Source organism: Clarias gariepinus, chromosome 20 (assembly GCF_024256425.1).
Source record: "Clarias gariepinus isolate MV-2021 ecotype Netherlands chromosome 20, CGAR_prim_01v2, whole genome shotgun sequence".
Classification (NCBI taxonomy): Eukaryota; Metazoa; Chordata; class Actinopteri; order Siluriformes; family Clariidae; genus Clarias; species Clarias gariepinus.
In genome coordinates this window covers 4,615,001-4,629,121 of record NC_071119.1, presented here as the reverse complement: position 1 = coordinate 4,629,121, position 14,121 = coordinate 4,615,001, and the positions used below count along the sequence as shown (strand labels likewise).

At 40.8% G+C, this 14,121-nt stretch overlaps 1 protein-coding gene across 3 annotated transcripts in view; it reads right to left on the bottom strand.

Annotated features, from left to right (window-relative positions):
* Window positions 1-4,412: 4,412 nt before the first annotated feature.
* The window catches only part of glrba (glycine receptor, beta a), a 26,518-nt gene continuing 16,809 nt past the window's right edge, over window positions 4,413-14,121 (bottom strand). For all 3 annotated transcript variants that reach the window (XM_053479379.1, XM_053479380.1, XM_053479378.1), the window contains exons 8-11: window positions 8,652-8,804; window positions 8,274-8,422; window positions 6,138-6,308; window positions 4,413-5,579 (exon numbers count right to left, since the gene is read on the bottom strand). In XM_053479379.1, coding sequence (XP_053335354.1) covers window positions 5,283-5,579; window positions 6,138-6,308; window positions 8,274-8,422; window positions 8,652-8,804 — 770 coding nt within the window. In that variant the 3' untranslated portion in view covers window positions 4,413-5,282. The remainder of the gene's footprint in view (window positions 5,580-6,137; window positions 6,309-8,273; window positions 8,423-8,651; window positions 8,805-14,121) is intronic.

The window sequence follows — 14,121 nt, the reverse complement described above, 5'->3', positions numbered from 1 at the left end:
TTTTTTTTTTACTGAGTATTCCAAAACAAAATTTAATTTTTACAAAATTGCAACAGTCCAAGTCCTCAGAAGAACCGAGGTGGTTCTGCAGGATGCTGAGTAAAACTTGTAGCTAATTTCCCTATAAAACTGCACAAGTTCTACCTGAGACTTAAGGGTCAACAAAACGGTGTCACTGTGGTGTTGTTGTTGTGTTTTTGTTTTTTGGTTTTTTTTTGAAGACATACCTGCTTATTGGTGGTTTGTTTCTCACCTGCTATGCGGAAGTCCTCAGTTTGATTCCCACCCAATGCCCAAACCCCAGCCACTGGAGGCAGTGCCGGTCCCAAGCCCGGATAAAATGGGAGGGTTTCGTCAAGAAGGGCATCTGGCGTAAAACCTGTGCCAAGTTGTAGTGCGGATCAGATGGTCTGCATGATTTTTAGTCTTTGATGGAGTCGCCACAAATTATTAATAATAATAATGTGGAAATAAACATTCTCTTAGATGGTTTTTACATGGAGACCTTTGTCTACAAACATATGTTACATGTTGATTTACCTTGTAGTTGTAAATACTGCAGACAGAAAGGCTGAAGAATCAGGAACAAGCAGAAAAGAAATGAGACAAGGTAAAAAAAAAAAAGAAGAAGGAGAACAGCGATATACAGGAGGGCAGGTCAAAGTTAGGATTAAGGGATCTGAGGGAGGGAGAGAGGACTTTCATTCTATTTCAAAGCGGGATTAAACAGAACTGGCACATCTGAAAAAAAAAAAAAGATCTTCCTGTACAGGAGTCAGAGATAGAGACTGGATTTCTGGTTTGCTGATAAGAATGGTATTAAGGGATTCACGAAAAAAAAAACAAGAAATAGAAATCTAGTTCTGAGACCGAGCACTAAGGTGTTTAATCCAGCTGCTTTACAGAAGAGTTGATTCGCTAAGACGTGATTGTTGTCTTTCGATCCTCACTAGCGTTATAGCGCCGATGCAGCTAGCAAGGACGCGGGATTTCCGAAAAACTTAGATTTTCTCTTAGATATCTGACACAGTTCTTAAGTTTATCCCTTAGCTCAGTTCGGTTTAACTATATAAGAGCTGAAAACAAGTCCTGCTTTACTTTTGCTCATTTTCTCAGCACACATTTCTGATGTACGCACACGATCTGCTCCATAAGCCTCTATTTCCTCTCAGAATATTTTAAAGATATATATATAAATATAAAATCATTCAATAGAAATGTTTGTGTAAGCAAAGACATCACAGACACACTGAGAAAACTTCCACTTTGGGGTTTATTGTGAGAAGAAATGGACTGTGACTCTCCATTAACCTGCTGTGACCAGTGTAGTTCTTATATCATACAACAGAGGGCGCCAGAGGACTAAAAAGGTATTAAAAAAAAACGCAGAATGAATGAATGCAAAATTTAGAATGAAAGAAAAAAAGAATGATAAAGATGGATAAAAAATAGGAAATAAAATTAAACATTATATTATGTATATGTATTTTAAAAATACAAATCTTACATTTTTAATTAAAAAAAATATTTTTATTTTATTTTATGAACGCGTGTATATTGTAAATTGTTTCTGTGGCTCTTCAGCACCCCCTAGTGGAATACAATGCAAATTATTTTCATTTTATTTTATTTAATGTTCCTGGTGCATTAAAAATATTGTAATACTTATTGAACTGATGTAGGGATTGAGCTTTTTTGACGTTTACAACCTTACAGTGCCGTAAAAGTTATTTTTTTGTTTTTGTTTTTTGCATACTTGATTTGATTAAATGATTGAGATTGGCAAACCAATTGTAATGTTACACAACGATAACCTGAGTAAATACAAAATGCATTTTTTTTAAATGATGATTTAATTTATTAAGGTAAAAAAGCTATCCAGACCTGCCTGGCACTAAAAAAGTAATTGCCCCTAAACCAAATAACTGTTTGGGCAAAAACTGCAATCAACATCACACCATCACACTACCACCACCATGTTTCACTGTAGGTATGAGGGTTTTTTGTTGTTGTTGTTGTTGTTGTTGTTTTAAATAAACCACTGTGTTAGTTTTACATTAGATATAACAGAACAGTCCACATAATATTCAGGATGTTTTTTGGCACATGTGAGACAATCCTTTGTGTTCTCTTTGGTCAGCAGTGGCTTTCACCTTGGAACTCTCTCATGGGAGCTATTGGTTTCACTTGAGACTCAAAACCATAGAAATGGCTTTATAACCCATTACAAACTGATCCATGTAAATTGCTCACATGTTCTTATATTTCTTTAGATTGTGTTACTTTTTTAGGTGTTTTAGCATATTCAGTTTGTCAGAGAGGTTTTATTTATGTGATTTTTTTTAATTCAACAGGTCTGGCAGTATTGAGGCCTCTGTCTGGCAAGTGAAATTTAATGCAGCTTTCCAAAAATCATAGGTCATTTTTAAATTTAGCACAATTACTTTTTTTAAAGAGAGCCAGGGTTGGATAGCTTTTTTTTCTTTTAAGGAATGAAAATATAATTTTAAATATGCAACAACAACAAAAAAATGATTCACAGCACTGTATATACATATAATACATATAAACTATTTTATTTATCCTACATACAGTATTTTCAAGTGATATAAGAGAGACTGAAATTTCCAAATTCTGCACAATTTCAACAGCAGATTTATTTATTTATTATTATTATTATTATTATTATTATTATTATTTGCAATTATCCATTACATTTGGACCCAGTGAAAACTATTTCAAAAAGTAATGAACATACAGTACATAAGATATCCACTTGATATATCCTGGGGATTAGATTCCCATGGTGGAATTTAAGGTATAGTTTGTGTTTTAAGTAATATTTATTTAATTTCAGTAACACCTAGAAAAACAGGTTGTTCCTGATGCAATAGATCTAACTAATTTTCCTAAAAGGCTTTAAACCCATCAAGCACCAGGAAAACATGCACTGCACTATCTCCATGCACACAGACACAAAGTGGGAATCAAACCCAGAACCTGGAGGTGCAATGTGACACTACTAATCACTAGGCCCCCATGCTGCCTCCCCCAATACATCATGCTCTTTATTTCTTTTCCACTCTCATCATCTCAAAGAGGTGAAGAAGTGGGTGTGTTATGAACCCATATGAAGTCTTTGAGACACAGCCTGCACTGGTGCCAAGAGGAAATGCCCTGTAAGCCTGGAATAAACGCAAGCAGAACAGGGGGTTATGTATGGACTATATCAAAGTTACTCGGATTAGTGAATTTTCAGTTTGTGCTAGTCAAAGGAATCTTCACTACCTTTGAGTTTCTAATTGATGTATCCCCTGAATTGCCTCACTTGAACCAAAGCATCTGTTGTGTTCATTGCAGCTGCAGTTCCGCTTACAAACAGCAGAGGGAGATAGATTGTTTTCAGTAAGCTCGACATCCATCCATTCATCTATCCATGAACCTCTGTAGTCCAACTAGGGAGGATGGAGGCCAGTGGTGACTTTGTAATTATGCTCATTTTACAACCATGGTAGGTCCTCAAGTCAACATATACACACTACGGGCACTCTGGGAACGCCAGTTAGCCTAATCTGCATGTCTTTGGACTGTAAAAACCTGGGAAACCGGAGTATCTGGAAAGAACCCACCAAGCACATGAGCATGAGAAATTCCCTGCTCTCAGACCTCGGGGCGGGAATCAAACCAAGTAACTCTTAATAAACTTCTTCTCTGCAGCAAAAGGTCCTGGGAAGGTCTTCATGAGAGACAGTTTCATCATGGAGCTTTGATTGGTTTTGCAAATGCACTTGAACCCAGTTCTGTTAAGCAAAGATCATGAGAGAATCAGTTTTTTTGTGGGGTTTGATTAAGATAAGGGGCAACTTGGTGGCTAAGGTGTTGGACTGCAGATCAGGAAGTCCCTGGTTTGAGCACCAGCACCACTGAGCTGCCACTTTGGGCATTTGAGCAAGGTCCTTCAGTCTGAACTGCTCAGATACAATCAGGCAACCAGACTCTGTCACTGAAAGACTGGTATATCCCCAGGGGGGAGAATTTAGTGGACTAATTAGTGGACTAATTCATGTGGACAGACTCTTACCATGATATTTGCATGTTTCCACTGGGTACTCCGGTTTCCTCCCAAAATCCAAAATCGCCCGTGGAGTGAATAAGTGTGTATGTTCTGGTGCCCTGGAAATGATTGTCACCCTGTCCAGGGTGTACTAGGTTGCAGTTTACCCCGCCTATGAAACCGGGTCCCTTGGGGTAGGCTCCCTGTACGAGATAAGCGCGACAGAGAACGAGTGAGAGAGTGATTAAGGTAACTCTAATAACTAGGCTCACAGCTTTCCGGTACAAAGAAGAAAAACAAACACAATTGAAATAATACATAATATACACTTGTAAAAGAAGAGCAGGAAGGTCCTCAGTGATGAACGAAGCTCTTTATTATAACAGCGTCTCCATTTTATACACACTCCTACAAAACACACAGCCTTTTGGGAACATGCAGAACATAACCAGCTCAGCAGAGGGGGAAAAAAAAAACCTTCGCGTTAATAATAAGCCACAGAAATGCCCAGTCTGCATTTTAGTATATGGGGTAACACATTGTTTCGAAGAAATTCGGGTCAGTACACAGGCTCTGGGAAAAAAAAATGGTCTGAACACACACACACACCTGCGCGCGACTTAGAATGGTCTTAATGCTGTTAGAAACAACTCGGGGCTTTCCATTTTAGAATATTTAACTTCGCAAAGTCATGCACCCAGGTTACTTTTTTTTTCAAAGTGCTACAATTGACACTGTTGAAGCCTGGAAGTGACGCTAACATAAGTGGTTCTTTATCACTATGACATGACCGTACTTTTGTAGCTGACTGGATGTATAAATTCAGTTCTTTACAGTATGTTACTTTTCTGATTTGCTGATTTTCAGATTTATAATTTTTTTTTGTCCTTAATTTGGGGTGTTCCAATAATTTTGGACATTACCGTTTACTATGCCCTACTGGAGAATCAGTTAAAATTTCATACTTGCTAGTCCCAGCAAACAGCCCACCTTTTTTTAGGGCAATTAAATAAGTGTTTTAGGGATGTTAAACTGTTCATCTTATTTGGACGTGATTGTTTTTGCCACATCGGCAACCGCGAATAGTGAGTGACGCTTCAGCTTCGTTATCAGGTGGAAATGGCAAACACTGGAAGGTGCATGCTGGAAACCTTGTCTTGGCAGTCATGCATGCTGAAAATCTTTCTCGCACACACACATACACACATATACACACACTTTGAGATGCTCACAGGTAAACAGACCAGTAGATGACATTGAAAAACAGGAAGGAGAATGGGAAGAGGGCGCGAGCGTACAGGTCGACGCGCTTGGCGGCGGAAGGGATGACGGGTTTGGGAGGCGCCGGCTTCTTGGCGTTCTTGTTCTGTGATTTGAGCAGCGCGTTCGTGGACTCGATGGGCTTCCCGTAGCAGTCAAAGTTGGAAAGCTCGAAGTCGCGCGGCAGAGAGCCGACGATACTGAAGTCGTTGGAGCGCAGGTCCGATTTCGAGGTGCACACCTTCTTACAACGGGTTTCGACCACCTGGCGGTGAGGACACAACACACACACACACAAATGTGAGAGTCAATATAGAGTAAATATACGTATTCTAGAGGTCAGAATTTTATGGTAGAGGTAGAACATCATCCCATGGAGACGAACAAAGTGGTGCGTTTCATTGAGTTCAAATGATTTAATTCCTGATCTTTATGAAACTGCATCTAACTGATTCTAAGCACGTGAGGGAGTTTTATCCTGTAAGAAGAACAAAAGCCCGTGTGTGCTGCATCTTCATCGCCTCAGGCTTCTTGACTGCGCACATTAGACTCAAAGCCCACACAATCCTTTCTTCATCCTTTCTTCTTCTTTAACCGTGTCTCACCGAGCATGCTCAGAACATTGTGTAGTGTAGACGGTTATTAATGATCGTAAAGTTCGTCAAACTGCGACAGGGGTCCTCATAAACCTTGGGTACTGGACCGCTTACATGATTCTGAATTTACCAACAAAACGTGCAACACATGCAGCTTTAAGCTCGATTGCATTGTTATGACAAAATCGACATTTCATTTTTGGCGTAGAGCGTTTAACCTTCCTCACCTGCAGCGTGTTAACGTGAATCGGGGTCCCTCCGGTCCCGTTGATGGAGTTGGCCTTGGACGGCGCCTTCCCTTCCTTCTCTTTCTCCTTCTCTTTCTCCGCCTTCTCCTTCTCCTTCTGCGCCATCCTGATCTTCTCCGCCTCTATCTGTTTGGGACTGTTCAGCATCACCTGTCACATCGTTCACACAAACAGCACGCGCGTGAACCAGAAGCCGCGCCACAGTTAGAGTAACTCGTAACTCCTTTCGCTTTACTGGGACTGAAGTAATGTGGAGTTCAATTGGTTCTGACATGCCTGGCTGTAAAAAAAACAATCCCAGCTCGTATCTTGTGCTCACGCTGTGAAATTGTTCAGAGGCTTAAAGGATTTCACTACAATATTTTAGGTTCGAGCTATAAACAACTAAAAACTTTTTCAGTTATTAGGCATGATATATTTATAATATTTCCTGGTTACAACTTGTCTTTTAGAATTAACTTTTAAATGTGATGTCATATTACCATGATGAGATCTTTTTTTTGTTCTTTTTTTCACTCCCTTTTCAAACGCGGCATTTCAGTGTCAGGATCTTTACATAAACTTCATCTGAACACCCCTTTGTGAAAGTACATTTTCCCAGCCAATCAGGGGTCAGGGAACGAAATGAAATGTTAATAATATTTGTCATCTTATTTGCATCAAAAATGCATTTCCTACATGCATTTCTGACCAAACATTATATTTAAGAACGATAGTCCATGATGACATCATGAATATTTAGCGTTCTACAGTACTGTGCAAAAGTCCAGGGTACATAATGTAGAACACAGATGTCTTCAAAAAACGAAAAGGAATTATAAAGCCCAGTGAATAGTCATTAATGAAACAAAGTTGACGAGGTATTTGGTATGAGGACCCTTTAGTCTTAGGGTTAATTTGTGTACTGTAGTTTTATAAGGAAATTAGCTACTAAGGTTTACTTAGCATCCTGCAGAACCACACACACAGGTCGTTTGAGGACTTTGACTGTTGCAACTGTTACTTTTTTGCATGCAAAACCCAGAAGATTTCTTTTCTGGTATGGAAAGTGGTCACTTAGGGATAATACAAGTATTGTTCTGTAATTTTTTATTTGGTGTTGGAGTACTTGCTGTTGATCCGATCCGCACACAACCTGGCACAGGTTTACTTGACCCAACCCTGACTTTTTATCCAGGTTTGGGACTGGCGTTGCATCCAGTTGCTGGGGTTTTGGCATTAGGTGGGAATTGAACCCGGGCCTTTCACATGGCAGATGAAAATACTAATACAAAATGTTTGTGTAATAAATCAATAAATACACAGGAAACAAACGGCAGGGGATTTTTTTTGTTTTGTTTTTTAGTGTTCACACAGACTGGGGACTCAGTGGTAGGTTTCTCGCCTACCATATGGAAGGCCTGGGTTCGATTCCCACCCAATGCACAAACCCCAGCCACTGGATGCAGTGCCGGTCCCAAGCCCAGATAGAAATGGAAGGGTTGCGTCAGGAAGGGCATCTTGTGTAAAACCTGTGCCAGGGTCTGCAGAACGAGTGGTCCGCTGTCTCGACCCCTCAACGAGAGCAGCCTAAAGACCAACGTCTAAGTAAATTCTACATAAAGGATGCACTTTAATGTGGAGTCTTCTGAGCTTTAATAAAGTGCTACAAGAAATTAAAAGTGTGTATAGATGAGACATAAGTAACAAAAGTCTAGCGCATGTGAAACCAAGTTCGAGAGACACTAACAGAACCCTGGTGTCACACTAGACGCTGTATCGTCTGATTTCTCTGTGAGGACTATTCTGTCTGTTGTAATGTTCTCGACTCTTGACTGTTTTACCTCTTTGCGTTCTGTGGAGCAGTTTGTAAAAGACTATGTAGATAAACTTTGCTTACTGCTGAAAATGATTCAGTCTGACGGGAATCCTTATCTCCCAAAGAGAGCAACTGGAGTGTTGTATACGGGCAACATTATTCCCAGTACTGTACAAACTGTACAAGTGCTACTCGAGTTAATGGATCCTGAGCTGAAATGGACCACATGTCACATTGTCTGTTGCACTCGTGTCCATGGTGCAACCAAGCACCACACTTACACACAATTTCTATATCCTGCACACACACACATATACCTGAACCACGGCATATTCCACCAGCGAGGCAAAGCCAAACAGCAGGCAGGCGATCATCCAGATATCAATGGCCTTCATGTAAGAGACTTTCGGCAGCTCAGATGCCAGAGACGTGCATTCAGAGGTGAGCGACAGGACAGACAGGATACCTGCACACACAGAGAGAGAGAGAGAAAGAGAGAGAGAGAGGGAGGTAATGGTAATATCACATCAATATTCATGACCCTCTCCAAAGGGACAGGTACAAGAACCTCTGAAGCACTACTTTTTGATTTCAAGGTTTTGAAATACCGTTTAAAACCATTTGTTTCTTTTTCACCCAGCAGCACACCTCGTGTTTTTTTATTAATCGGTTGTTACTTTTATCTGCAGACTGACCTAAAGGAACCCGGGCTGCGCTGGCGTCTGGGTTAATCCAGAAAGACAGCCATGACAGGACCACGATGAGGAGCGTAGGAGCGTAGACACCCATCATGTAGAAGCCGACCTGTCTCCTGAGAGTGAAGATCACCTCCACACACGTATAATAACCTCCAGTCAGAGAGAGAGAGAGAAAGAGAGAGAGAGAGAGAGAGAGAGAGAGGAAACGTTCAGTACACTCATTCATTTAGATTTATTTTTTTTACTCTTATCCTTCCATCACTGAGACACGGTGCTGGTAAACAGCTTTTATTATGGTAAAGTGTTCTTTCACTAAAACAGACAGACACTAAGGCTACACCTTCTTCATTGTATTTAAGAGACAATCTGGACATACCACTTTCGTTCAGACAAGTGGGCGCTGATGCATCATTTCCTTTATTATAGTAGTCAGACTAGGTGTGCCTCGATCGACAACCAGACACCAGGGCCACGCCCCTTTTACTAGGACAGCCAGACATCAGGGCCACGCCTCTTTCACTAGGACAGCCAGACATCAGGGCCACGCCTTATTTAGTAAGTCAGCCAGACATCATGGCCACGTCGCCTTCAGTAAGACAGCCAGACGTCAAGGCCACGCCTCTTTCACTAGGACAGCCAGATGTAAAGACCACGCCTCCTTCACTAAGACAGCCAGACATCAAGGCCACGCCTCTTTCACTAAGACAGCCAGACATCAAGGCCACGCCTCTTTCACTAAGACAGGCAGACATCAAGGCCACGCCTCTTTCACTAAGACAGCCAGACATCAAGGCCACGCCTCCTTTACTAAGACAGCCAGACATCAAGGCCACGCCTCCTTTACCAAGACAGCCAGACATCAAAGCCACGCCTCTTTCACTAAGACAGGTAGACATCGTGGCCACGCCTCCTTTACTAAGACAGCCAGACATCATGGCCACGCCTCTTTCACTAAGACAGGCAGACATCAAGGCCACGCCTCCTTCACTAAGACAGCCAGACATCATGGCCACGCCTCCGTTACTCAGACAACAAACACTAAGGACATGCCTTGTTCATTAAGACAGCTATACATCAAGGCCACGCCTCCTTCACTAGAACAACTACAAACTCTTTTCTAAAATAAACACCAAGACAACGCCTCCTTTTCTCAAACAGTCAGACACTCAGACCACACCTCCTTTGCTAGATGAAACAGTCCCTGAGGCCACGCCCCTTTCCCACAGACCACTGCCCTGATCTGCTTCTTTAGTCCCATGCCTTGCCTCTATAATAATAACCCTGGCACTTGTATCGATTTAGTCACAACTTTAATTCCTGACGCTTTCCTGATAAAATCAGGCTCTGAGTCGGAGCTGCAGCCGATAATTAAAGCTGACACCCAGCGAAACTCCAAACCCAACTCCATAAACGCACAAACGGTTCATGAAGAATCTTATCGTCTTAAAACAGCTAAAGCAATAAGAAATACCCTGGAGCCGTCCGCAGCAGCGAGGAACAATAAACGCGCCGTAAGCGGAGCTCTGCCGCGTCGATACCGCGCCTCAGATTCTTAGACAGAACCCTGATTTCAGCACTGCTGGAACACTTCTCATCTCACACATACTGTAAACGCAGTCTGCTTTTCAGGTAACATAATCTGGGGATGAGACTTACAGGCCGTGTCGTGCATGTGAATAATTTAGTAGCAATTTTTCGGCAGATTTATTCGGTCAAACCATGTGAGAGCTTGACCTTTAGGGTTAAAACGTTTTGAAAGCAGAGCAGCTGTTTTATATAAGGAGGAAATAAGGAATCAATGCCTTATTCTTCACAGGTAGGTGCAAGCGTGTGGTATATTTCCACCTGGCGAGCGCACGTACTGTACTGTACACCCTGATCATTCACCCTCGGCTGCTGGAAAGCACGCTCGCCGTCTCATCAGGAGATAGATCTGACTTACGGCACATCGCTCACTGATTACCGATATTTCTTACGAGACGTGTAATAGAAAAAAGGAAGACACAGGAACAGGAAGAAGGACAGTGGGAGGGAGAGAGACAGACAGTCAGATAGACAGATTAGATTTATGATGCTTAATTCCTTTATGTAAGACGGTAACCAGAACATTATGTAACGTAATGAGGAAATCTCATGGGAAAATGTCGAAGCTACAGTTTGTACAAAAGGAATTTGAGGTTGGAATTTCAGTGTGTGTGTGTGTGTGTGTGTGTGTGTGTGTGTGTGTGTAAAACTTGCACCTACACACTAATTTCGTCATGTTTTCAAAATAAAAATGCTCAGAGTTATTACCTCAGATACAGAACACACACTGGAAGACGCGCGTACACACACACACACACACACTCACACACACACATATGGTGAGCATATGTGTTCCTGCTGTAGGTAGTGGTTTTAATCCCTGTCTCTTTTCCACCCAGTGATGTTTTTGACAGAAAGGTCAAATAAGTACATAATAAAACACACACACACACATTTGAATATGTTTTTGCAGTACTACTGAAGTATTAGCTCTACACAGAAAGCCACTGGGGTTTTTCCATTTTACACAGGTTTTACTATCTCTCTCTCTCACACACACACACACACAAACACACACACACACACTCATATGCAGCATTTTCTTAGCACTCTTCAATCTCCTAAATGCCTTCATCTGGACAACTAATTTAGTGTCCATGTAAGTCATTCATTCACTCTGCACACTCCGACAACAATAGCGAAAGCAACACTGCTAACAAACACCTTTCCACCCTGAAGACCATCAAAAACAATACCATCACTACCACCACTACAACCAGCACCAACCACAAAAACAGCAACATCACCACTACCATCGCGACAGCAGCATGTTCTGCCAACAACAACTGCAACATCACCACTACCACCAACATCACCACTACCACCAACATCACCACTACCACCAACATCACCACTACCATCGCGACAGCAGCATGTTTGCCAACAACAACTGCATTATCACCACTACCACCAACATCACCACTACCATCGCGACAGCAGCATATTCTGCCAACAACAACTGCAACATCACCACTACCACCAACATCACCACTACCATCGCAACAGCAGCATCAGCACCAACAACAACAGCATCACCACCACCCTCATCAAGAAAAACAACATTACCACCATCAAAAACAGGATGTTGTTCACCAACCTCATCAACAACAAAAGCAACGTCACCACCACTAACATGAGAACCATCACCAACAACACCAACATCACAATAACAAAATCACCCCAATACCAACATTACCACCACCAGCAATATCACTAACAACAACCTTAACATCACCACTACCAATACCATTACCACCAACAACTGCAACATCACCATCAGCATCACCAACAACAGCAACATCACCAATAACAAAATCACAACAGCAGCATCACCACCAACTGCAACATCACAACTGGCAACAACAGCAGCCTCACAACAAAAAAAGCATATACAAAGAACTACAACATCACCACCACCAACATCACAACAAAAAAAGCATCACCCTTACTGTCAACAGCAACGGCAACATCACCACCACCAACATCACCAATACCAAAAACATGACCACTACAACAACATTAACACTAACAACAACAGCACTAGCACTTATGTCAGGCGTTATGACAATTTCATGAATTACGTATCCAAGTACACATGGATGGATATCAGACTCCTATAGTATCTTAAAATTATACAGGTATTGCTACATCCCCAGTTTGGACAGATAGGCAGTTAATAAAGTTCTTAGGTATCAATAAAGTTTTTAAGGTTTCTCCTTTTCTCCATCATAGCCATCAGCCTCCCTGCTTAGTAAACACCTGCATCAGGCACTGATAAAACCCCGCACCACCAATTCATTTACTCTACGCTCAAAAAAATAGTAATAGTAGTTTTATTTGTGAAAGCAAGCGAGGATGACAGAGAAGATGGCAGTGAGATAGATCACGGCTGTCCGATGCTCTTATATAAGACAAGTGAAACATGATGCAACGTGGTCTACTTAAGTTGTTATGTCTAAGTATAGGAGCTTCAGTGAGTCAGAAAAAAAATGAAAAGTCTGCTACAACTTATCAGACTGTACGAGTTGCTGGCTTAAAAACAAAAGTTACGTCAATGTGTATGCGGGGAAAGTTATTTGTGTACAGGATCATGTTTGTTTTTCTGTGCTCTCTTATCAGATTATTGAAAATGAGAACTACCTGAATGAGTGGTTTCTCTCTGAGAAAATGCATTTCAATGTAATCTGGACCCAACAAGAACAAGCCTTCAAGCTAGAAATAAAAATAAATAAAGTTAGCCAACTAATAATAAAAAAAGGAAAAATAGGAAACACTATGGTGACACCAAGACGAACACCAACAACCAAAAATAACACCGACACGAGTAACCGCCAACAACAGCGACACAACACAACAAAAACACCAATAACAAAACCAACAGCAGCACCACCTATAACAACCACAAACAACACCAGCACCACTAACAACAACAAAACTCACCCAAAAAAAAAAAAACAAGATCAATTAATAACAGCAGCACCACTAACAACAACAAAACTCAAAAAACAACCAACATCAATTAATAACAGCAGCACCACTAACAATAAAACAACCCATAAATAACAACAAACAATACCAACAGCACTAACAAGGTAATCACTAACAGCACCAACAACAATATCAACAACCACAAATAACAGGGCCAACACGGCCAACACTATCACCACAACCTAAAAATACCATCAATAATACCAACAGCACTAATATCACCACCACCACCAACAACAACTATAAATAATATGAACTACAATCTACGATACAACTACAACATAACTAAATAACTAAATAAACAATCCCAACTGCACCAACAACAATACTGACATCACTATCATTAACAATAACACCAACAACACTGACATCGACACCAACATCTCCTTCAAACACCAACAGTAACAATACCAACAACTCTAAATAACACCACAAACAACTCAACAAAAAATAACATCACAACAAGAACAATACCACCAGCACCAACAACTAAAAATAACTCCAAAACAACAGAATAAAAAACAGATGAATAACTTCATCAACACCGCAACACAACCGATAATAACACCAACACTATGACAACAAACAAACAATAACAATAATAAATACCGATGATGGCAGTAATGATACACATATCATATTGTCCATCATGTTTAATGCTGTGTGTATATACACTTATATATATATATACACTGCATTTCTTCGCTCGTACGCTAAAATGCCGAGTTACCGCTGCATTTCAATATTCTTAGGTCGTAATTATTGGAATAAAGACAAAAAAATTTTATGGATCCAATGTAGAATATTGAGTATGAGTTTCACATTTTTAATTAAGTTCCATAAAAACGCTTTCTTGAGATTCTCTGTATAGGAAATGAAAAGAACGGGTGTTTCA